This window comes from Hetaerina americana, unplaced genomic scaffold (assembly GCF_022747635.1).
Source record: "Hetaerina americana unplaced genomic scaffold, ioHetAmer1.1.p SCAF_54, whole genome shotgun sequence".
NCBI lineage: Eukaryota > Metazoa > Arthropoda > Insecta > Odonata > Calopterygidae > Hetaerina > Hetaerina americana.
Genome location: NW_027287139.1, coordinates 1,431,994 through 1,456,517, shown reverse-complemented (window position 1 = coordinate 1,456,517; position 24,524 = coordinate 1,431,994). Strand labels below are relative to the sequence as shown.

Here is a 24,524-nt window from a genome sequence, read left to right as displayed (position 1 = left end):
AAACGAGCCCAGAGGCGCCCATGAAATTGGAGTTTCGGAAGAAGTCAAGGCGTTTGATTCTTTCGTTTCTAGTATAATTAATGGCAATGATTCGCAAATGGCCACGTATGATTTAGTATTCCTGGAGGAAAAAACGATAAGCGACACTAAAAACCAAAGTGCTCTCCCGGCAGAGATAATGAAATGTAACTCGCGAATAAATAATAGTATGGAGGGAAGTTGTTTTCAAGTAACGATGGAGGAATCGACAGCGAAGGACGATGGGAATAAGGATAACGGATCTCTAAATAAGGATTCACAGAAATTAGCAGAGGTGGCGAAGGCCGAAAGAGTCATAGATAGGGTGCCACCCGCGTCGCAATCAGGCTGCACCGCTAGGGACGAAGTTATTGGCGATGTCTTTGAGGTTTCCACCGACTCCCGGTTTGGGATAAAGGAGTTGGGTGATGATTGTGGTTTTCCGCCAGTAACAGAGGATCGATTTGTTGTCCCCCGGTGCGACGAAGTTATTGGCGATGTCTTTGAGGTTTCCACGGGCTCCCGGGTTGGGATAAAGGAGTCGGGTGATGATTGTGTTTTTCCGCCAGTAACAGAAGATAGATTGGTTGCCCCCTTGTGCGATGGCAAAGTTCGCGAAATTCAGACCGGCGCTAGTAATGGGATTGGCCGATCGAGAAAAATTATATTAGAGGAATCTATTAGAGTACCGCCGTTATCCGTTGTGTTGTCGAAGGTAAAGAGTCAGATGGCTGAAGGCGAAGAGGTGCGAGTCGTGGAAAGCGAGAGAGATTTATTTATTCTGCCGAGTATTGCTTCGGTGTCACCTGAAGGCACCGTCCCCATATTACTTTGTAACATTCGTAGCAGCGAACAAAAGTTAAAAAAGGGCCATATAGTCGAGGTGGTGCCATTTCGGGAGGAAGTTCAGGCACCCCTCACTAACTGGGTAGACGCTGAGGACGAAAACTTCTGGCCAGACCCTCCCGCAATTGAAGACTTGTTGTCACTTGTCGATTTTAGTGAAGCCCCACCAGAGGCGATTGATTCAATCAAAGCGCTAATTCGCGAATACGAAGGTATCTTTATACATGGGAAAGTTAGACTGGGTCGGACAAAACTCGTAAAACACTGTATTGATGTAGGTGGTTCAAAACCGATTAAAAAACAACCATATCGCGTACCGCACTCCCAGCGAGCCGCTCTGAATGAAGCCATACAAGACATGTTGAATCAAGGAGTTATTTCTCCGTCCACTAGCCCATGGTCAGCGCCAATAATTTTAGTCAAAAAGAAAGTGACTCAAGGAGACCAAGTAAAATACCGACCGTGTATAGATTATCGGGGCTTGAATAGTGTATCGAAAAAAGAAGTTTTTCCCCTTCCAAACATGGATGAGATGTTCGATCAGTTAGGAGACGCAGCATTTTTTTCCACGATGGATTTAGGAAGTGGTTACTGGCAAGTCGAAATGGAGGAAAATAGTAGAGAATACACGGCTTTCAGCACTCCAGACGGGCACTTCCAATGTAATAGAATGAGCTTCGGCTTAGCGAACGCACCATCTACATTCATGAGACTGATGAGCACTGTCTTCGCAGGAATCGTGAATCAAGGCTGTGCCTTTTACTTAGATGACATATTAAGGTACGATGGAACGTGCGAGGCTCATTTAGAGGGATTACGAGAAATTTTCGAAAGGTTGAGAAAAGCCAACTTGAGACTTAATCCAAAAAAGACAAAATTATTTTGGAAGCGCGTCTCCTTCTTAGGGCACATCGTTTCAGCTGATGGGTTGCAGCCCGAGGGAGAGAAAGTGGAGGCGATAGAAAATTTTCCACAGCCTAGAAATGTCCGGCAATTGCAATCCTTTTTAGGCTTGGTGGGCTATTATCGAAAATTTATTCCCCATTTTGCCGAGAGTTCTAGCACCCTAACTAAACTAATTTGTAAAGATGTGCAATACACTTGGGGAACGGAGCATCAGGAAGCGTTTGAAGTGTTGAGAAAGTGTCTATCATCCTACCCCATTCTGAGGTTCCCTGACTTTAATAAGCCATTTACTTTAACCACGGACGCTTCGTCGATTGCCATCGCAGGCGTTTTGTCCCAGGAAGGGGAAGATGGAGAGCACCCAGTAGCCTATGCTAGTAAGCAGTTGCATAAAGCCCAAAAATCCTACTCTGCAACCGAATTAGAATGTTTAGCCGTGATAGAAATGACGAAAAAATTTCGAGTCTACCTATTAGGGCGTCACTTTACCTTATGCACGGACCATAAGCCACTGCGGTGGCTCCTCGCCGTAAAAGAACCAAAACCGAGACTAGCCAGGTGGGTTATGGAGCTGAGTGAATATTCATTCGATATCAAACATCGTCCGGGTAAGGAACTAGCTCACGTCGACGCGCTCTCGCGAGTAGCTATCCCCGAAGTTTCGAGTATGCAAACCGAGACACAGTACGAACCAGCCTGGGACAAACGACGGATTGCCTTAGAACAGGCGAAGTGTCCCGAATTGCGACAATTCCATGAACTAGCGATGAAACATGATCCCAGCTACTTCTATGATGAAGAAGGCGTTTTATATAAAGTTCAAATTAAGACTCCAGAGCCGCAATTTGCGATATGTGCACCACAGTCAATGAGAGATTATATTTTAAAACGTTGCCATGACAACCCGCTAGCGGGACACTTAGGAGTCGATAAAACTTTAGAGATCGTGCGTAGACAATTTCACTGGAGCGGGTGTTATACAGACACCCAAGAGTATGTACAGAAATGTTTACCCTGCAGGAGACGGAAGTCGAAGGAAGTCCCTGTGCCCTTACAACCGGTAACTGAGGCATCGTATCCTCTAGAAAAATTGTCTTTAGACATAATTGGCCCTCTGCCCCAGTCAGACAAAGGTAATCGCTTTATTTTAACTTGTCAGGACCATCTTACCCGTTATCCGGAGGCATTTGCGATCCCTAATCAAACGGCGGAAACGGTGGCGAAAGTACTGGTTGAGAATATTATTTGCCGGCATGGGGTACCAAAATATATTCTTACGGATAGGGGCACGAATTTTACATCAAAATTAATGCAAAGGGTGTGTGAACGGTTAAAAATCCAATCTATTTTCACTTCGCCCTATAATCCGGGGGCGAATGGCAGATTGGAAAGGGCTCATCAGTCTTTTGCAGCCGTGATCTCTCATTATGTTTCTCAAGATCACAAAGACTGGGATGAACATCTTAACTTCGCATTGTTTGCATATCGTAACAGTCGACACAGAGCCACGGGATTTTCCCCTGCCTACCTAATGTATGGCAGAGATCTTAACATGCCTTGGGACGATATTCTCACTCCGACCCTAGAATCATACGCAGAGGAACCACCCTACGATAATGTTTTGAAACATAGACTTCAAATAGCCCATGCACAGGCTCTTGCCTTTAACAGAGTTAATATTGAGTCGGAACATGACAGGCATAATAGGAACTTAGAATTAAAAACGATGAATGTAGGACAGCTAGTTTTACTGCGCAACATGGTGCTAAAACCAGGGCAAGCTAGAAAATTAGTCTCACGATGGGTAGGGCCGTATATCGTGGAGAAGGTGAGGAGCCCAGTCACTTATGATTTAAGGAACGTTCAGAATGGGCGCTTAATTACTGCCCACCAGAGGAACCTGGTTACCTTACCTCCTGACCCCGAACCCTTGCATCCTCAAACCCTTTTGGAAAAGGAATTCCCTGGCCGGACGAGCACCACCTCTGACATCTCAAGTCAGCCGGAGGGAGGCTCGGCTATGGCACATCCCGATGATACTCAATTCAAGCCACCCCAGCATCATTATAACCTCAGACCAAGACCTGGGCGATGTCCTCCTGCCACACCAATCACTTCCTGTTCCTTATAGCATGGCCCGAGTAACCACCGCAGCCCATCTAAGACGATTGGTAGACCTTTTCGGGAGCACACTGCAAAACCTTCCAGGAGATCAAGGCCAGCCCATCGGCACCGCCCTTACAGTAAGCCGCGGAAGTCAACTGGGGAGTGGAGGACCCCGAGAGCCTCATGAGGGAGGAAGTTTGCATGGCAACACCCGAGAGTCTGGTGAGGAGAACCGGTACGAAGAGCACCGATTCCGTTGCTGGTGGGATGCAACCATGCGGGAACTTGAGGAATCTTGGGCATCCCCCTCGCATGGACTCTCCTCACAGGGATGCAGACCGAACTCAATCGAGAACTCGTTTAGTTCCCCAGAGTCTCCACATTGTGTTCCCCTACAGTGTTCCCCTACACTCCCCTCTACGCTTGTAGAGGCCAATGCTGTCCCTAAAGGACGTAAAAGACATAATAAGGCCAGACAATTAATATATCGACGTCGCCGGGCTCTAAGAGTGCAAGCTTCCCAAGCCCTCACGCCGAAATAAGTGTTTGTGAATTAGGGTTAAGTGTTTCTATGTTCGAGATTATTAAGTGTTTGTGCATTAGGGTTAAGTGTTTCTATGTTCAAGATTATTAAGTGTTTGTGAATTAGGGTTAATTGTTTCTATGTTTAAGATTGATAAGTGTTTGTGCATTAGGGTTAAGTGTTTCTATGTTCGAGATTATTAAGTGTTTGTGCATTAGGTTTAAGTGTTTCTATGTTTAAGATTATTAAGTGTACCCTGTGTTAAGTGTACCAAAAAGTGATTCATTAGTGATCTTGCTATGTTTGCCCTTAAACCAGCATTGGACCAATGATTGAATGTTAATACGAACAATTTTGGACTCGGAAAGAAAAACTCTCTGTGTAAAGAACTTCGTAGTCATTTGGGATTCCAAAGAACGTGGTTATAAAATGTGGATTTTTTGTGTTAATTTTAAGTAAACGGTGAATATTTTAAGGCAAATACATCCGTATAAACAGAAGATTGGGGTTGCATTTTCTGGCAGGTACAAAATGCACAAGTTAAATATATCTTAAAGAAGATTGCTCAATTGACCGGTGATAAGGATTGGTCACTGCTGTACTACAAACCGAAGAACTTCTCACTCTGTAACAAATTAGTTTTGTCCCTCTCTCCCGGCATTCTTCCCAGCTATCCCATGAAGCCAGATGACTCAATACTATGGTGATGCTAGCCGAGTATGGGGTGTTAACACCTTCTATCCCTGCTCCCGGTCTCCTAAAAAAAGGCGACCCAGAGAGCGGAGCGAATGAATACACCAGGCTTGGCATAACGGGCGCCTGAGGAAGGGATGTTTTACCCCTTTACAAGGTGGCTCACGTTAAAATAGCGCGGCACTCTGGAAGGATTGCCCTGCTAGTCATTTTACTCATGCAACAAAGGAGTCAGAAAATTACGATTTTTGAGGCGCACCCCTTTTCCGGCCCCATCAGTAGATGGCGATCAAAATATTTAATTGACCACAGATTCACTTTACCTGGCGGTGAGTGATTTCAAAATGCAATTTGTAAAAATTGCTCAGAGATGTGGTGTGCACATAATTAAGGCCCCCTATACAATTCACAGTGAGAAGCTCGGACGTTGGTATGACAGCAGGTTTTGAGAATGAATGGTCATGGGAGTTTTACCTTACCTCCCAGATGCTCAGCTGATGATGGCTTCCAATACCTGCCAGGAATAGTCAGCCGAAACCAGAAAGATAATATTCTTAACATGGTGAATGTGTCCAATGCTCCACTGTTCTCAAATTTGTATTGTGTCGTAAAAAATTGTTGTTTTCAAGGGAAAAACTGATTGTGAAAAACTTTTCCTGCTTACCTTGCTGTTGAAAATTTTCGGGTTATGTTCAAGTGCTCTATAATAAGTTTTGTATTTTTAATTTGTGTATGTTGTTTTCCTGGAATGGTTAGACCCTTGATTTTATTTGCTACCGGGGTAATGTCGCAAGTATGCGACATGGTTCTCCCTTCCTGGCTCCTCCGACTACCCACCCCAAGCAATCAACGACGCACTGTTGCAGGTGTACAACAATAGTATTCCTCCCTGGTTTTCCCCAAAACTCCCAAGCAACCAACGACAATGTTTCCAAGCGATCAACAACAATAGTATTCCTCCCCAGGGTTTTTCCCCAAAACTCCCACGTGACCAACAACAATGCTCCTAAGTTGGGTATAAAAGCCCTGATCGCGGGGCGAAAAGCGGTCAGTGGTTATCTGGCGGTGACCGGTAGGGCACGAAGCTTCGGCAGTGTTGCGCTTGTCGCGACAGCGTGTCCTATTCTTGACTCATCTTGGACGAGGGCTCCGCCCAGGTTACGTTCGTCGTGACCGCGTCCAACCTGCCTACACCCTTTCCCAGGTAAGGGTCAGTTGGTTATCTGGTGGTGACCGGTAGGGCACGATGCTTCGGCTATGTTGCGCTTGTCGCGACAGCGTGTCCTATTTTCTGACTCAACTTCGGACGAGGGCTCTGCCCAGGTTATGCGTGTCGTGACTGCGTCCGCCCTGCCATACCCCCTTCCTGACGGACGCGCGTTGGTGTACTGAGGGTCTAGCCATCCATAAATTGCGTATAACTTTGTAAATGGTGCATTTCAACTGTATTTTGTATAATAAACGATTGTTTGGGTAAGACTCGGTGTGGTATCTCTGACTTTCCCCGATACCCTTTGTGTCGCACCATTAAGGAACGCCCCTTGCGACAATTGGTTGTGGTGTCGTCGTACCAGAATGGAGCGCACCGTCGAGCAACGCTACACTGTGAAGTTTTGCGTTTAACTCGGGAAATCCGCGTCGAAGACCCTTGAACTCATTAAAAAGGCTTATGGGGATGCTGCCTTAAGTCACACAAAAGTTTTTGAGAGGCACAAAATGTTTAAGGAAGGCCGGGAGCTCGTCAAAGACGAGCACCTTGTCGGACGCCCGACGACCGCTCGAACCGATGCTCAGGCGGCCAAAGTGAAAAACGTTTTGGACTCTGACAGGCGTTAAACCATCGTCGTTATCAGTGAGGACACCGGCCTTTCAGTCGGAACCGTCCACACCATTGTAACAGTAGATCTTGCGATGAGGAAAGTGTGCGCGAAGTTGGTGGCGAAAGTCTTGAGCGAGGAACAAAAACTGTCGCGGGTGGAAATTTCGCAAGAAATTTTGGACTGCGTCCAGGAAGATGAAGATTTGCTAGACAACATTATTACCTCAAAGGATAGTTCAAAGGGTATCGGTTCGACTCCATCGAGGCGGTTCAAGGGGCGACGCAAAGGCTCTCAACGGTATTCCGGAAACCGACTTCCAGCGGGCTTCTGACGAGTTGCAGACGCGCCGAAATGTATCGATGCAGGAGGAATGTATTTTGAAGATTATTAAGTAATTGTAATGATGACTGCTTTAAATTCTGATTTTTGGAACCAGTCCCGATACTTATCGTACGGACCCTGCATTTTCCGTGCACCGTGCTGTTTTAAAAATTTTTCTCATTCTTACGCAGTTTATTTTTTTGCACTGAAATATTTGCAAAATGGGGTGTGGTATCCCTGGGGGTAGAGTGTTGAACTGCTGACTGAGGACCCAGGTCCCATCCGCGGTCATCCCTTTGGGAGACCTCAGCTTCACCCAAAGATTTTTCGGGTTTCAGATCTTCCTGGGAAACCATGGGCGTACCGCCCAGGAGTAATAGGAACCCTCCTCCCATCCCGATTTGTGAATTTCATGCGCCGTTGAACATAACACTAGACGAGCTCTACCATTGCTTATCGAACCGACCTTTAGGTTGAAAACTGTGGCTGGTTTATTCTAATAATATTTACAATTTTATTGGCCATTAAATAGGCTTACAATAGGCCTCGTACTAGTATTGAATGGGTATCATTTATTGCCCTCCGAGCAGCATTTTGTTTCTAGGTCTACCACGATAGAACTATTTGCAGCACTAAAAATAGCAATATTTTTTATAAACATGATGGTTATTTGTATCTAATGTACAGTTTTCGCGAAAATTGGTGGGCTGGATTGCATTTAAATTGTAATTAAAATTGTTACAAAAATACCACAATTTTGATAAACCATATCTGCTTTATTAATAATTATTTTGTGATTGGACTCTGCTTACACTCTGATCTTTTTAATTTACATTTCCTCTTTGTTCAGCGGTAATTATGGTTCAAAACTATGTTGGTATGAAGTTGAAATAAAACCTTCAAATTGCCCCTTACTTTTGTGATGTTAGGCAATAATTGGGGGATAATTTTGATTCTGCGATCATATGTTTTCAGGGTTAAATGTTATTCATCATCGAGCATGTGATCAGTAGTCAGAAAGATAAGAGTTCCGGAGGTTTCACCATTCGAAGAGAAATCGTGTAGGTCGAGGTGAATAGCATGCACGATCCGTTAGTGCGAGTGTTGTTTCTGTTATTTTAAGTCTAAATCAATGTAGCTTCAATTGTGTTCGAATTTTACAGAACTGTATATTTGAATGCTAGGAATCATTGAAAGAAGATGAAGCTTTTAATAATTTTGTTGCTTGTCGCTTCTGCTGCCGGTTATGTCTACGAAACCAAATGGTTTTCTGTGCCGGTGAGACGCTTATTCATTTCCATTTAGTTTATTTTCAACGTTTGATGTTGTACAATGACTCGTATTTTGTTTCTTCAATATTTAGTGTATCAATATAAACTACGCATGACGTATTAACTCTTTTTCATCATAATTAGGTGGACCATTTTAATTTCGCGACGAACGAAACCTTCAAACTTCGGTATTTAATTAATGATACTTTCTGGGACCAAAAGAATAATGGCCCTATATTCTTTTACACTGGGAACGAGGGAGACATAGAAATGTTTGCCGAGAACACGGTAATGTCTGTATTTTGTATTACATGTAGTGAAGGAAGAATCACGAATTTACTCCTCAATATCTTTTACAGATTTTGTGTTATATGTAGTTGAGGAAGAATCACTAATTTACTCCTCAATATTTTTTACAGGGTTTTATGTGGGAAATAGCTCCGCAGTTCAAAGCATTGGTTGCTTTCGCAGAGCATCGTTACTATGGACAGTCTTTGCCCTATGGCAAAAACTCCTATTCGGTGAGAATATAGGCTTCCTCAAAATAAAAGGAAACCTAGGTGAAATAACGAACTTGAATGTTACATAGCTGTAAAAGTAAAATTTGACTCTAAGAGAGACTTAATAACTATTAGCAATCTTGTTCAGTTAAAATCACGTATGCTATAAAGAAGTTAAAGTGGCCTTTCAGTACTTTTCTCTTTGAATGAAAAGCAGTCTAAACATTAGGGTAAAATACTATTTTGCGCTAATTTTAAACAAGTTTGGTTGACTATAATCCTTTAACTCAGTGAACAAGGTCCCTAACGGGTCCTTTTTTAAGTCTGAAAGTCCCTTAAATAGGCCTATAGAGTGATAGGCAGCCCTGAACGTTTGATTGTCTAAGGCTTATTGTAGTTAAGCTTGAATGTGAGAAGCTAATTTAGAATGTGCCATTTATGACTCTGGTTACTAAGTTAACAGCATATTCTCTCTAGGATGTGAAACACTTGGGCTACTTGTCATCATCTCAAGCCCTGGCAGACTATGCAGATCTTATAATGTACTTGCAATCCAACAGATCTGAGAAAGCAGGAGCCTCAACCAAAAAGTATGGTATGCGGTATCCTGTCATAGCATTTGGTGGATCCTATGGGGGAATGCTTGCTGCATGGTTTCGTATGAAATACCCATACATAGTTGATGGGTAAGTTCTTTTTCTTAAAAACTTTGGCAGTATGTATGAGAATATTTAAGCTTAGAAAAGGGCTTCAAGCAGATGCAGTGGCTAGTGTAGTGACTTTCCTTGCCAAAGGCAAGTTCTTAAATTGTGGTGGTATTGGATTTTTTTTGGTGGTATCTCACTCATTGAGGGGGATCAAGATGGTGCAGTGGCTATCGAACTGGCTTTCCAGTTCGATAGCCACTGGCAGTAAACAAGTGCATCTGCAATTGGACCAATCCCATGGGATTTGGTCCAATTGCAGATGCACTTTTATGTGTATATAGTCTGTGATTATTGTTTTGGGATCTCATCTCTAAACAGTGCATAATAGAGTTTTATTTGCATAGGATGATGATAATTTGTTTTGTAACATGAAGTAAATGCACAAAGATATGCATGCATGGCCCAGGTAGGGCAGTCATTTCCCTTCAACAGTGAGCGACCGGATGTTCTGTGTTTAAATTGGCAATTTTAAATTTAAAAAGACTCATTTGAGAGCCAAATTCTCATTGATTAAGTAAAAGCAATGCAGCTCTACATACTGTGGTCCTAGTAATTCATGGAAGGTAAGAAATATAGTTAAGTTGATTTCACAGGATTCTTATGTATTCCAACCATATTACTTGATTATCAACTTTTAATTCCTAGGCATTAAGCTTAGGAAAAGTATGGGATGAATTTCTCTCTTGAGGTCAACATGAAACTTCTTATTTCCTTTAATTTTTACTAGCAAAGTATGTAAGCCATGACTTTTCAGTATTCAGATATAAAGTGTTGGCTGCACTTCTTATTGCTGGCAAAGTAAGAAGTGAAAATTTACTTAAATACTATAAAGTGCTAATACTAATCAAATGCATTAACTGGCACAAAAACCAAAGAAATTTTCTGTAGAAAAATAATTACTTTTATAATGTGTATTGTATTTTTAAATTAAAAACCTCCATTTGTCCAGTTATATTTGATTCCATTTCATATTTAACTGCTAATATGTGCTCCCTCATATCTCTTTTGTGAGACTTGTTCTCCTCTCACTGGTGGACATCCGTCTGTGATGACTAAATCTTTGTTCCCCTTGGGTGCCTTCAGTGGGCAGGCACCTCCAATGTATGTGTTATTGCATTTATTTACACGATCGTATTTACTTCAGATGCTATCAGTATAAACAAAAATTGTGTTTAAATAATTTTTCCCTTTCATTTAATTCCTTTCACATCTTGGGAATCATATTGTCTTGACCCTGCTATGTCCTAGTGGATAGACAGCCGAGCTCTTAAACAAATTTTTGCTGGTTAGGCATAATACTTAAAAAATATATAGCTTTGAAATCCAGTTTCTCAACTTTATAGGGCTATTGCAGCATCAGCACCAGTTTTGCAGTTCACTGGGATGGTTCCCTGTGAGGCTTTTGCCAGGATTATTACGTCTGATTTTAAAGCAGTGTCTCATGTCTGTTCTGATAGAATAAGAGCATCCTGGGGTGCCATTGACAGAGTTTCTGCAAATGGTAATGTTTTAATATTGTCTATTAGATTTTTATGAACGTCATTATTATGCCATAAAAATATTAGGTATTGTTTATTTACCAAAGAAGTTCACTGATATCCACCTGCATTTTATGTGGACAATGACAGTTATATCCATTGGGCCAATAGTATCTGGTACTTTTCAATTATTATTATAAGGTAATCTACCGGTTAAGGTAGGTTTTTGGATGGACACAACTACCAAATAAATATTTTGTGACTCCTAACAAAACACAATCCAGCAACCTACTCTTAATCAGGTCCCTCTTCATCTCTGAGTACTTTTTTCCTCCCTTCATCTCGTCCAACATCCCTATCCTGTTCCTGCCCTTCCCTCAATAACCTAACATTCTCCCATCTATCACAGTCTTCAACATCCCGCTGCCGGTCACTACCCCCTTCATCAACTTTTCCTGCCTCCATAGGATTTCTTCCAACAAACGCCTCTCTTCGCCCACCATACCAAGTACTTCCTCATTTGTTTTCTTCTCTGTCCATTTCACCTTCTCCATTCTTCTCCACACTCACATTTCAAAAGCCTCCAATCTACGTCTATCCTCCTCCTTCAATGACCACGTTTCCGCACCGTACATAGCTACGCTCCATATCAAAGTTTTTACGAGTCTTTTCTTAACATCCTTACTCTACGTCCCTGTCATCAACTCCCTCCTCCTTGTGAAAGCCTCTTTGCCTAGCGCAATTCTTCTCCTTACGTCCCTACTACATTGACCGTGTTGGTCCATAACACTTCCCAGATACGTGAACTGTTCTACCTGCTCTAGTTTTTGCCCTCCTATTTTAATATTTAGCTTAGCCTTTTTCGTTCTAGAAAATCACATAACCTTTGTTTTATTAATATTGATTCTCATCCCATACCTGTTGCACTGAATTTCCAATTCACTCAGCAATGCTTGCAATCCCTTTGCTGACTGACAAACTAAAGCTTGGTCATCAGCCAACCTAACTGATTTTACGAATTCCCCACCAACTTTCATTCCTACCTCCAGCTCTTCCCATGCCTCGTTGATCATTTCCTCTGCGTACAGGTTGAACAGCAATGGTGACAATGGGCAACCCTGCCTTACACCTCTTCCTAACATTGCCCATTCCGACTCCCTGTTCCCCACTCACACCTGAGCAGTCTGAGACATGTACAGGTTGCTGATTAGCCTCCTGTCCCTCCAATGAACTCCTATTTTCGGTAATATACTCATTAGTTTTTCCCAATTTACTCTATCAAAAGCTTTTTCGAAATCTACAAAACAGGCAAATACGTCCTGATTGTATTCTATATTCCTCTTGATTAGTGATCTCATTACTACAATGGCATCACGAGTGCCCTTCCCCTTCTTGAACCCAAACTGATCCCCCAAGTAATCATTTGCCCTACTCTCTATCCTTTTGTTGATGATCCTGAGAACAACTTTAGCTGCATGGGATATCAAACTTATTGTCCTGTGGTCGTCACATGATGTAGCCTTTACCTTTTTCGGAATAGGAACTAATACTGATCTCACAAAGTCTTCCGGCCAGATTCCTTTCTCATAAATACTTCGAATCAGCCCATATAGCCTCTTCCTCCCACATTTTCCTAAACATTTGAGTAGTTCTGTAGGAATGTTATCCACCCCCACGGCCATTTTTAGTTTCATCTCCCTTAATGCCCTTTCTATCTCATCGTCGAGTATGCTTGGACCTAAGCTCTAGGTCATGTTCTTTTTCTATGTCTAACTTTGTAGGTCTAAGTTCTTTACTAAACAGTTCTTCTTTATATTCCTTCTATCTGTCTTGGATCTTTCCTGTTTCAACTTTTATCTTGACCGCCTTATCTCTTACTGTTAGAATAGATCTTCCTTTCTTACTTCCTGGTAAAGATTTTTTCAATGTTCAACAGGCATAAAATCTTCTTCCATTACTGGTATATTCTAATGGCATAATGTTGTAAAGAGTTATATATTTTTTTATTTTATTTATTTATAGAGCATTATATCTTCCCCTGAGAAAGTCAGATGCATACAAAATTTCAACACTGCCGAAGCCATAATCTTTAAAACACCTATGGCAAATGCTCATCATATATTTCTTTTGCATTTGAATGAATTTTGAGTATATTCTTCTCAATACATTTCTATGTCCCTTATATCTTGTCTGATGAAGTGCTGCAACAATGGGAATAATAATTTCTTTCACTCTTTCCGGGGCAATGTAGAAGAATATTGATAGGAACTAATTTAATAGCATGAAACTCTGAAACGGATGATAAGTTATTAATGTATTTGTGGTACCTATGTATGTGAAGTATTTAGTTTTTTGAATGTTAACATTCTATTTTTTGTCAACCAACCATTTTTTTAGTTTACAGATCTATTGGTGACATTACAGGCAGATTTTTATGTCTGTTGTAAAAGATAGAGAATTGTCTTCATGAAGCAGGAGGGTTGATTAAATAAAGCAGAGTTGTAAATTTCCCTTATTTTTTGCTTGCAGCTGATGGTCTCAAATGGTTGTCCTCAAACTGGAGTTTATGTAGTCCATTGCAAAATTCTCAAAATGTATCTGCTCTCAAAGATTGGATTGCTGGCATGATCACCAATGTAGCCATGCTTGATTATCCATATCCAACTAACTTTATACTTCCTCTGCCTGGAAATCCTGTTATGGTAAGTAATTGCTAAATTAAATCTATTATTTATTATGACAACTCTAGTAATTAAAATGTACAAGCTTTAAAAAAGTCTCCTTCGGCATTGTTATAAATGTATGTTTCTTGGTCAGAGTTTGGAATAAATACTGGTAATGTCCTTAGAATCACTTATACCTCATCCCACAACCTGCCTCTGTAACTTCCATGACCCCTTCCCGCCTAACCCTTATGTACAAAGTATGTTCAAAAAGTATCGCGACTTTGGTGTTTTTTTTTTCAAATATTATTTATATGTTCATCAATATCTATTTTTTCCCCATCAAAGTAATCCCCATTATATATAAAACACTTGTGCCTACGTTTTTTCCAATCCTCGAAACACTTAAGAAAATCATTTTTTGTGATCTTGTTCAGCTCCTCCTTGGATGCAGTCTTTTATCCCTCGTCAATTTTAGCGTAGCGTCGTCCTTTCATGGGCCTCTTCAGTTTCAGGGACAAGAAAAAGTCACTGGGGAATGCGGTGACTGCAGCATCATTGGTGTATCATTTTTGGCTAAAAATTTGTGCACAACCAAAGATGTGTGAGCAGGGGCGTTATCATGCTGCAAAAGCCAATTTTTGTTCTTCCACAAATCCGGGTGTTTGTGACGGATTGCTTTGTGCAAATTGCACATAACTTGCAGGTAATATTACTTATTTACCATTCTACCCTGTGGCAAGATCTCATGATACACCACGCCCATGCAATTGAAGAAAACTGTGAGCAAAACTTTAGCAGTCAACCCAACTTGGCGTGCTTTTTTCAGTCTTGGCTCGTGCTGTGGCTTCCATTGACATGATTGAGCTTTAGTTTCCACGTCATAACCATAAACCCATGATTTGTGACCCTCTGGAGCAAATAGGGGCCTTCGTGGACAGAGTCCAACACCTCATTAGTAATGTCAATGCATTGCTATTTTTGGCTGAAATTGAGCAATTTTGGTACGAATTCAGTGACGACCCAGGTAACGCCCACATTATTGGTAAAAATCGAATGGCACAAGCCAATTGATTTGTTTAGGTCCTTAGCAACTTATCTAACGGTGATTCAACGATTGCCAATACTATTTTCTTCACTTCATCAATGTTTTCGTTTGTTGTTGACATGCCCGAGCCTCCGGCACGCTCTTCGTCATTCACATCTTCTCGGCCCTCTGAGAGCATTTTGTACCACCAATAAACGTTGCTTTAGTCCTAGTTAGATTCTCCATTTGCAACAGTCAACATTCGAAATACTTCTGTGTACTTAATTTCATTTTTCACATAAAATTTGATACAGATTCTTTGATCTATTTTTTTAAACAGGCAAAAATTGAAGAAAAGCCAAAACATGTCCAAGCAAAACAGCTTTAAACAATTAACTGAACATTCAAAATGGCCAAACTATTTGGCATAAGGGAGAGACAAATACCATACATAATGCCACGAAAAAATCAAACATATGTAACCCGTGGACATTCAAAATTCGCGATACTTTTTGGACATCCTTGAATGCTTCCCTCCTTCCTACCACCAGGGTACCAGCTACCTGCCACCATCCTCTCAATAATGACCATGTGCTTATCCCCCCCCCCACTCTTCTTTTTACTTCTCCATTTATTTGGTTGCTCTGTTTCTTTGGGTTTCCATATTTTTCCTCTTTGTCCCCGCCCACCTTACTTCTCACTCTTTCATCAAACAGGTATAAATATGATGTATCAAATTTTGAATCTTGTCTTGTACCTGAAGATGGATTGATGAACCGAAACGCTTTGTATGTTACAAAGAAATCCGTGGAAAAGTGAATATTAGTTTTTCTCTTAATAAAAATTTTAACTTAAAATCAGAATCACAATATTTAAAAATTTTTGGTCAGTTGCCAAGGATCCATTTTGAGTACAATTTGACCTCTCATATTTTCATTTGTAATTAAAATCAAAGATCGAGTTCAAAGAATTGTCTGCTTTGTTAAAGTGTTGATTCTTGCTGGCAAGGTAGAGGCAGATAAATTTTTTAGGAACTTTTCATAAATTTAAACTGAGTTCAGAGTACGATATTTTTTCAGTGTATAATGTGCTAGCATGTATGCATCAAAAATAGGTTATTTATCATGTGTGTTGTCATTGTATTTTTTAAAAGAGAAATCTGATATAATTGTTTGGTTTTTTTAGGAAATGTGCAACAAAATTGTGACAGGTGATATTAAGAACAAAACAACTGCTGATCAGGACAGAGCTCTCCTTTTGAATATTTTTTCGGGCTTACAAGTTGCATTCAATCATACTGGGACATCTAAATGTCTGAATGTTAGTGTGCAAAGTTCTGACCAACTTGGTGATGAAGGCTGGGACTTTCAGGTAGGCTTAAATTAATGATTAATCAAATAATTTTGTATACTTGCATTGAATTATCTACTTTTGGTCAACATTTCCCCAAAGATTTCTAGAAAACTACCTTCTAGTATTAACCATTTGACTTGAAATGGGTAATCTTGAATGTGCTTGTTGCACCAGCGCTGAGTCACTTGGATACTATGCAAAAGATATCAACGTGCGTGTAGGCAGGTCTCAATGTAGACACACATTTTTTTTCTTAAAAAAATGTTTAAGATATAACCTCATCAACTTGCAGGAAATGCCCTGCAGAGTTTAATGCATAGTGTGTGCGAGCATAATCATCATGCTTTCTAAAAAAAAAAAAATTGGAACAAATTTGGCTCTTGGCGCAGTCAATTAACAGTGACCACATAGAGGGCTCATTAAACCTTTTCTTTGTTGTCCCTCATATTTTTATAATCATCCCATTGCATCCTCCTACAAATGATTACAATTTGAATTATTTTGTATCTGAGTGTTCTGCTTTTCTTAAAAACCATTGACCTTTGTGTGCAAGTCAGCAAATGGCAACCTTAAAGTTTCTGTCATGACATACCCTGCAGTTCTTTCTCCTCTAATCATAGCTCTTACTTTCATGGACAAGTCATGCACAGAAATGGTGATGCCTATGTGCTCAGATGGCGATGAAGACATGTTTGAGCCCAAAAAGTGGAATTTGAAAGAAGAGAATGCTCGTTGTCAAGCAACTTGGGGAACTGAACCACAGCCCCATCTTGCTGAAATGCTCTACGGTGGATATCGGGGTGTTAATGCAGCCTCCAACATTATTTTCAGGTATATGATGAATTTGCTCTTCAGCAAAGGATACTTGTGTGCACTTATACCTAAAATATTTTTAGTGATTTTACCTTGTATAAGCTCAGCATTTGCATCTGTCAAAATTGACCTTGAACATGATGGAATATCAGGCAACTTTTCTGTTACATCAACGGCTTCCTTAATATATAATACTAATGACCTTATTATTGAATTTGAGGTATGGTTGGGGCCGATACTTTGAGGAAATCTATATGTAATGCACTAAGAAGGAATCAAAGACTTTGCATTTCCACAAACAATATTTAATCGACAACAATAAATTCTTGCCTGTGGAAATGCTAAATCTGTGATTTTTTCTTCGTTCTTTTTGTTAATTGGAGTTGTTTCACAACGACAGGATCTGAATTCATTGAATTGGCTTACATTTGAAGTGTACGAACGACAAATAGAATAAGTGTATTTTCCCAAAGATAAGCTGATTTTGACGACACCACAAACAATCACATGTCACAAAAATCCACCTCCTATCTCAATGTATGCCAAGAGGTGACTGAACTAAAGTGCACCTGAGTGGTGGGGGACCCATATACCAAGCCAACCGGTTGGACCCCCATCCACCGCTCCGTTGAGGCTACACTTGAAAATGATGTCGTGCATCAAAACTAGTCGGAAATAAACCCTCATTGAGTGAAAAATTGTAATAGTCTTCGTCTCTGTTGTCTAGGTAAATTTGTGCAGTTCATGCCAACATCATAAATTCAAAATTTTTCAAAATCTGATAATATCAAACATAGTCTTGTTATTTTAATTATATCCAAATGCAAGAACAATAGAGAAGAAGGCAGAAGAAAGTTCTATATCCCAATCTTGGTGAGGTCAGGTTTATTTATTGCTCTGCCCTGCATATTTGAGTACAGAAGTGGATCAGGATATTGCAGTAGCTAACATGCTGGCTTCCCACCCAGGGGGCCCAGGTTCAAATCCTGGTGACAGCAGATATTTTTCAGTGGTATTTCGATCCTTACTTGAGGTGCATTGTGGAGAGCACTTAGAGTGAGCGCGCTGTCTGTCGGATGGGACGTTAAGCTGCGGACCCCAAGAGTAGGCTAATGCCTGATGATGGGTTTCTCTTCATCCTTTCCTGTCCATCCCTAAGGGCACAAAAGACCTCAGCTGTCGGTTGCTTCCCCTAAAACTACTAACTTGAGTATGGAACATAATTTTTTAATATTATAGTGTGGTGTCAAAAAGTCATTGTCATTGATTTATTTTACTAGCAATGGTTTGCTGGACCCTTGGTCATCTGGAGGAGTTCTTCGGAATGGATCAAAAGCATCAGGAGTGCTCTCTATACTTATCACAGAAGGTGCTCACCACCTTGATTTACGAGGATCAAACCCATTGGATCCAATGTCAGTCATTCAAGCTCGCAAGATCTATGTTAACGTCATCAGCAAATGGATCAAAAATGCCAAGCTGAAATCGTCATGGTCATTTGCTCATTAATTTTTTATAAGTATGCCAAAGCTAAGCAGGTGATAGTGGTCATTTCAATGTTCTTTTAGTCTTTGGGTCGATAACAGTTGTTTTTTATTATTTTGACTATTTTTACTCAAGCAGGTCATGTTACAAATGTTAATTAATTTTCATGAAACTAAATGATTTTTTTTATTTGATTGAAACTCATTAAATAGATCTGAAAATATGTTATGATTTCTCTTACCATCTGCATTTAAAATTTTTCACCATTATCTGGGGGATTTTTGTGTGAAGTAATTCCATAATTGCATAGTAATACTCAGTGCACTTAGGTTGTGTGTGTATTTCTTGTTTTAGTTTACACTGAACATTTAATATATTTTTGTACAATTTGGACTGGTCACAAGAAGGACTGACAGCAAAGTATTTAGTGTTATGAATGGTTTTGTACTAATGATAGGGAAGCAATTTGCATTTACCCAATGCATTGTGACTGAACTTGCGAACTTGAGAGGGCTTGGAATGAATAGTTGTGAGCTTATTTCAATGTTTAGGACGGGCACCATATTTATTTCCACTGTTTATTTATCATGTTGTATTTCCATTTGTAGAAATCATAATCAGTGCTTTTTTTTTCAAACTAAGAACTGCATATTTATCTATGGTTGGTATTGAATGTATATATATATATATCTTCTGACTAAATATCGGGACATGTTGAAATAATTTTTTTGTATAAGTTGTTGATGTTGTGATAAAAACTTTTAGTATCATTTATTACATCTATATATTGCTTGGCATAACTTAAAAGGATAAAAATGAGCTTACTACTCTTTGTCAGAGTTGTGATTAAATTCTCATGTTGAACACATCATATGGTTCATGTTGCTGTTTTATGTACGAATCAATAAAAATTTTCTTAGAATAAACTATATGAAGTATGTCCATCCAGAAAGGATCCAGCCATGCAATATTTCGAGAAAAATAGCCTACCCAGAACAATGAGGCCATAGATCCCTTCGAAGTACTATCCTTAGCCCCTCACCCACTTATCCCAGCATCCCTTACACTTTTCAAAACAATTGGGCGAAGTCCTTTTCAGAATGGTCATCAACTGCTTTGTTGCATTCTCTTTTATGCTGTCAATGTCAAGAATTTCGTGCTGCAGTTGGAGGGGACTTGCTCCAAGCTGCAAACGACGACCCAGGTTTTCAGAAAAAGGTCATAACCAGAGATGAGTTGTGGATGTACGGCTACGAAACAAAGCTCAGTCTTCTCAACAGTCGGTCGATGAGATTATTCATCATTTGCGGGAGGGAAAAAGGGTGTGCCCCCCTCTCTCCCCCCTGATATGATTGCCATGGGTGATGAACTCCTGCGGAACAAAATAATCTCTGGGAAAGAGATCTGGTGACTATGCCTGGCCAAAAAGTATGCAATCCTGTAACCCACATACCAGAAGATTGATCCAAACAGCAAGGTGCTGTCAGAGTTATACAACCATTGTGTGGAGATTGGGTGGGTGCCACAAATATGGAAGTGCAGCAAGGCTGTCTTGCTGCACGAGGGGAGGGCTGTGGAATTGGAGGTTGATCGCTCTCAGCCCCACCATTATCTTTAAACCATTCACTGGTATCCTGGCAGATCACGTCATGGGCTGGACCTGCCATGGCCGGGGACTGTCCTTTCCATTCCAGCAACTGAGGGCTGCACAGAACACAAAGTTGTGCTCCAGTCTGCCATTGACCACTCAAGGGAAATAGATGCCAGAACTAGCCGACTCAAGGACTCCTTCTTCCCACGGACAATACGGGATAGCAACTGCAGGGCTATAGATAGCAAAAATTCCACTTGCCACCCTCAGCGTCTAAAAAATAATTAGTTGTATTTAAATGCATGCTCTTCCACTAACCTTATGTGTTTTGTTATAATAACACATTCTTCCCGAATGACCTCATTCATGTTCTGTTCATCTGTTTTTAAGTTTCCCTTTCAATCCCTCGTCCCTCTCCGCGGGGGGAAATTCCTGCTACCTGCAACGTTGGGTCGCATTCCCTGCCTTTTAAAGACTCTTTGGGGGCAGAGTGTTTCGTGGTGCATTTTCATGTGGTGTTTCAATTTCTTGCTTGTTGTGTCCTGGCTTCCGTGTTGTAGGATGGCTTTCGTGCTGCATCATGGGGTGCAGTTTTTTAGTTGTTTTGCGGTATATGTGTTTGCATGAGTATTGGATGAAGGGATTTTTGCATGAGTGTGTGCGCTGCTGTGGGTGTAATTTTCCGTGTTGTTTTTTTGCAAGTGGTATTTTTCTTTTTTACGGTTGGTGACCTAACACCCCCCGCCACACGCCCTTGCGGCGGCTTGCGGGGTATTATGTAGATGTAGATGTAGAAGGGTGGGCAGATAGGAGACAGCTGCCTCATGGCGGGATCTGGTGGACTCATTCCCCTCCATCCCGAATCCACACGGCTTGAGGATTCTGGTGGACTTGGAAATGTCATGCAGGGGATGGTGGAGCTCAAGCATGTAAGATGTGACTAAATGATATACTTAAGATTTATTTGGGGATTTTTTCAGGCAATGAAATGTTAAAACTCTGTTGCTTACTGCTGACTCAAAACCTTGATATTACCAATATTTGTAATGAAGACAACTGTTTTCTATGCCTGATGCAGGAAAATGTACTTAATCCAGAGTATTTTTCAGCAAATAGGCTTGGTCAATATTATACCCATATACTCCTGGCCCATTAGATGCATATGTGTTTTAAGGTTTCCTGACCATGAATTATTTTCTGGATGATATCTCTGTATATGTGATACTTTTTGTGAGCATGATTACTTAAAAATTATCAACCCAGACATTTGTAATATCTTTATGTAGAATGGACAAAGGGATCAGATTTTGGCCAAAATCAACCAGCCAGAAACAATTTTTCATTGAGTGACTGACTGATTGAAAACTAATTTTTATTAAAGCTGACATGAGTTTCTGTGAAGCATACATTTTCTTTTTCTCAATTATAAAATGAAAGAATTGTGGTTAGAGAATTGGACATGATCCATTCTAATGGATCTGAAAGGTCCAGTTCCATTAAGAACCAGATGATTGATTTGATTGATTGATTAAGTGATTGATTTCTCTTATTGTTCACTACTGGTTGGGAGGGTCCATGCATTCTGGAAGGTCTAGTTTGAAGCAGGCCATCCAAATGATCGTGCTATATCCCTCAGGTAGCCCTGGCAACTATGCTGGTTGTGGTTCGGTCTCTTGAATGTGTGGCGAATGGGGAGATTGGCAGATTTGGAGTGGAAGAAAATAACCTTTCTCTGCCAAAAGGGTGTCAACCTGACAAATGTGGGGAGATAATTAAGGTGTGTGTGTGTATGTGTGTGAGCAGTATGCATTTATAAGGTGACACACTGCAGAAGGTGACTCCCTTGGTCATTAACAGAGCTTTGTCCGCTGATGTCCCAGAGGAACCCATGCCATGCGAAAAAACTGAAAGATGGCAATGCACTGCTGGTGTAATCTGATAATAATTTACCGAAAAAAAGCTCCATGACATCCCATTTCTCCGGAAGTGCATCACGCCTTGAACACCCCTCATGCAGTCATCAATCATGATTTATTATTCGTAAGTCAGCGAAATCGAGAGAGAAATAGCCAATTGAGGCGTGAAGAACTGCTGCAGACTTACCACATGGTGAAATGGTATGCTAATCAACATCAACTCTGTCATCCTGATATTCATCCTCAATGACTCCTCGACTAAGTGCTCATTGAGATCGAATCTGTTCCAGATTCGTGCTCCAATGTCTTGTTTCCAATACCAGCCACAATGCAACTGGAAGTGAGGGAAACACCTGCATCTTCAGGTGGAGTGGCAAGGGCAAGTACAAGGATTAAGTGTGTGCATCAGAGACATAATGTGATAATTGTGAGGGACTGCACCCCATGTACCACCTCAATTGCTCAAAGATGGGGGAGGAACACAGAAAGTAATGTTGATTAAGATGCTCAAAAAGATCCCTTATCTTGAAGAAAAGGAAAAGCATCAGGAACTAATAGCCCATACTTCCTCCAGGTCCTTCGCTTCTATTGCATTACCTCCCATTCCAAAGTGTAACTTCTCCATAGTAACCTCAAAGAATATGGCCGTGTAGCTAGTGAAGCAGAGCGAAGCACACCCAAATTCATTCAGAAGGAAGGCAAAAGCCAGGGTTCCTCAAAGAACCCACCCAAAACTTCTGCTACCGGGATTGCAGTCAACAGGCAGGAAAAGACTTGCTCTATCTGAGAAGGGAAAATCACTGAACTGGAGTCAATGAAACAGGATGAAAGTCTTCCTGAGGCTGAAGTCCCCTTGGCAAGGAGGTCACCTTATCAGGTGGGAGTAACTGCCAGAGTGGATGTAGGCTGCTCGTGTTTTAATAACTGTTATCTCTTCTTTTACCTTTAATTTCTTTTCTATTGTAATGAAACACCAATGGTTTTTATTGGCATGAAGAGGTGTTGGCTATTTTAATTAGTCATTTTAATTTCTCTCTTATTTTTCTAAAACCGACTTATTTAACATTGATGGACTGGAACTTGTTAACTGGTTTTTATAGCAATTTGTTGTCTCAGGCGTAACTTTATGGAATTTACCCAGCATATTTAAAATGAAATAAGTAACTTTGTAATTCCACACAGTCAAGTTTGGGTGGAATTACAAAGTTACATTTCATTTTTAATATGGTTTTAAAGTTTTTAGATTCAGTAACATGACTGGACGGCAAGCTCAGGATGGAATAGCTGTTGCCAGTTGGTAGGGCGTATACACCTTGCAAGTGTATCTCTGCCAACCAACTTAGAAGTGGTGGCAGTGACTACTTATGTGCTGGAGAAGATTTTGGAAAGCTTGCCTTCCAGAGGGTGTACCATTGATTCAATGCAATCCATTATCCATCAGCTGCAGAAGTCTTACATTTTATTGTGTTACTTCAGCACCCACTGTTATTCATCGAAGAATGTGGTAGTCACATAGTGTTGTGTGGTAGGCTACTGCAATACCATTGGTGGAAGTGTAGCAAAGAATGAATGAGTGGTATAGTTAATAAGTTTTTTATTTAGCTGTTTTCAATCCAAAGCAAGTGGGGGTTAGGCACCGGGAGGGGATGGGAAGGACAAGCGAACACTAATAATGACTCTGAGGAGATCGGGATGGCTTTAGACCCATGGCCCAGAGGTTGAGGGTGGTCAGTGATAGAAGTGGCAGAGAACTGAGGAGGGCACAAGACATTGGAAGAGGTGCGGTACAAGGTTGGTCATCTCTGAATGCGGTCGGAAGGTTTGATTGGCAGACTCAAGGGCAGCAAGGGATGTTGGGCAAGAGGTGCAGAGCAAGGTTGGGCATCTCTGAGTGCAGTCGTAGGTGAACCATTGGACTCTGGGGCGAAGTGTAGCAGGGGAGGAATGGGGAAGGGTGACTACTGCCTGCTCCAAGATCATCTCACCTTATAAGGCATCCTGGAGGGTCAAAGGTAGCTGGTGACACAGGGAAAGGATACTGTGGTCATTGCCCGTCTGGGGGAGGGTGGATGGTTAGCAGTATGCAAGGGGGGGGAATCTGGGGGTTAACATTGTCTTGTTTGCTTAGGTGTATTCTTCCTGTGAGAGATGATTCATCGTGTAGCTTTCCAAGATACCCACCCTACAATAGAGTGATGGGCTCTTGACCAGAGGGCCTGGGTTTCCCCTGGGCAGCCTAGGCTTTACCCAATCTGTGTGATTTTTGGACTTCCGGATCTCTTTGAGAGAAACCACAGATGGAGCAGGGTTAGAAACTGCCCTCCCCTCCCTTATTTGTAAAATTTTCATGCCGATGGGTTTAGTACTAGGCAAGCTCTACCCTCGTGTCAAACTCGCCTTCAGGTTGAGAGCTGTGGTTGGTTTTTGGTTATTCCTAATGAAGAAGTTCCGGGGCCCAAAGTCTCAGGAGAGGAAGAATTTTATGTA

At 41.1% G+C, this 24,524-nt stretch overlaps 1 protein-coding gene across 1 annotated transcript; it reads left to right on the top strand.

Moving 5' to 3' along the window:
- Window positions 1-8,199: 8,199 nt before the first annotated feature.
- Window positions 8,200-19,454, top strand: LOC139694762 (lysosomal Pro-X carboxypeptidase). The gene is made up of 10 exons (XM_071593271.1): window positions 8,200-8,304; window positions 8,418-8,511; window positions 8,649-8,792; window positions 8,924-9,025; window positions 9,482-9,690; window positions 11,055-11,212; window positions 13,719-13,891; window positions 16,065-16,250; window positions 16,873-17,063; window positions 18,326-19,454. Exons 2-10 carry the CDS (start codon window positions 8,434-8,436, stop codon window positions 18,552-18,554), a joined length of 1,470 nt encoding a protein of 489 aa, XP_071449372.1. The 5' UTR covers window positions 8,200-8,304; window positions 8,418-8,433; the 3' UTR covers window positions 18,555-19,454.
- The last annotated feature ends 5,070 nt before the right edge of the window (window positions 19,455-24,524 follow it).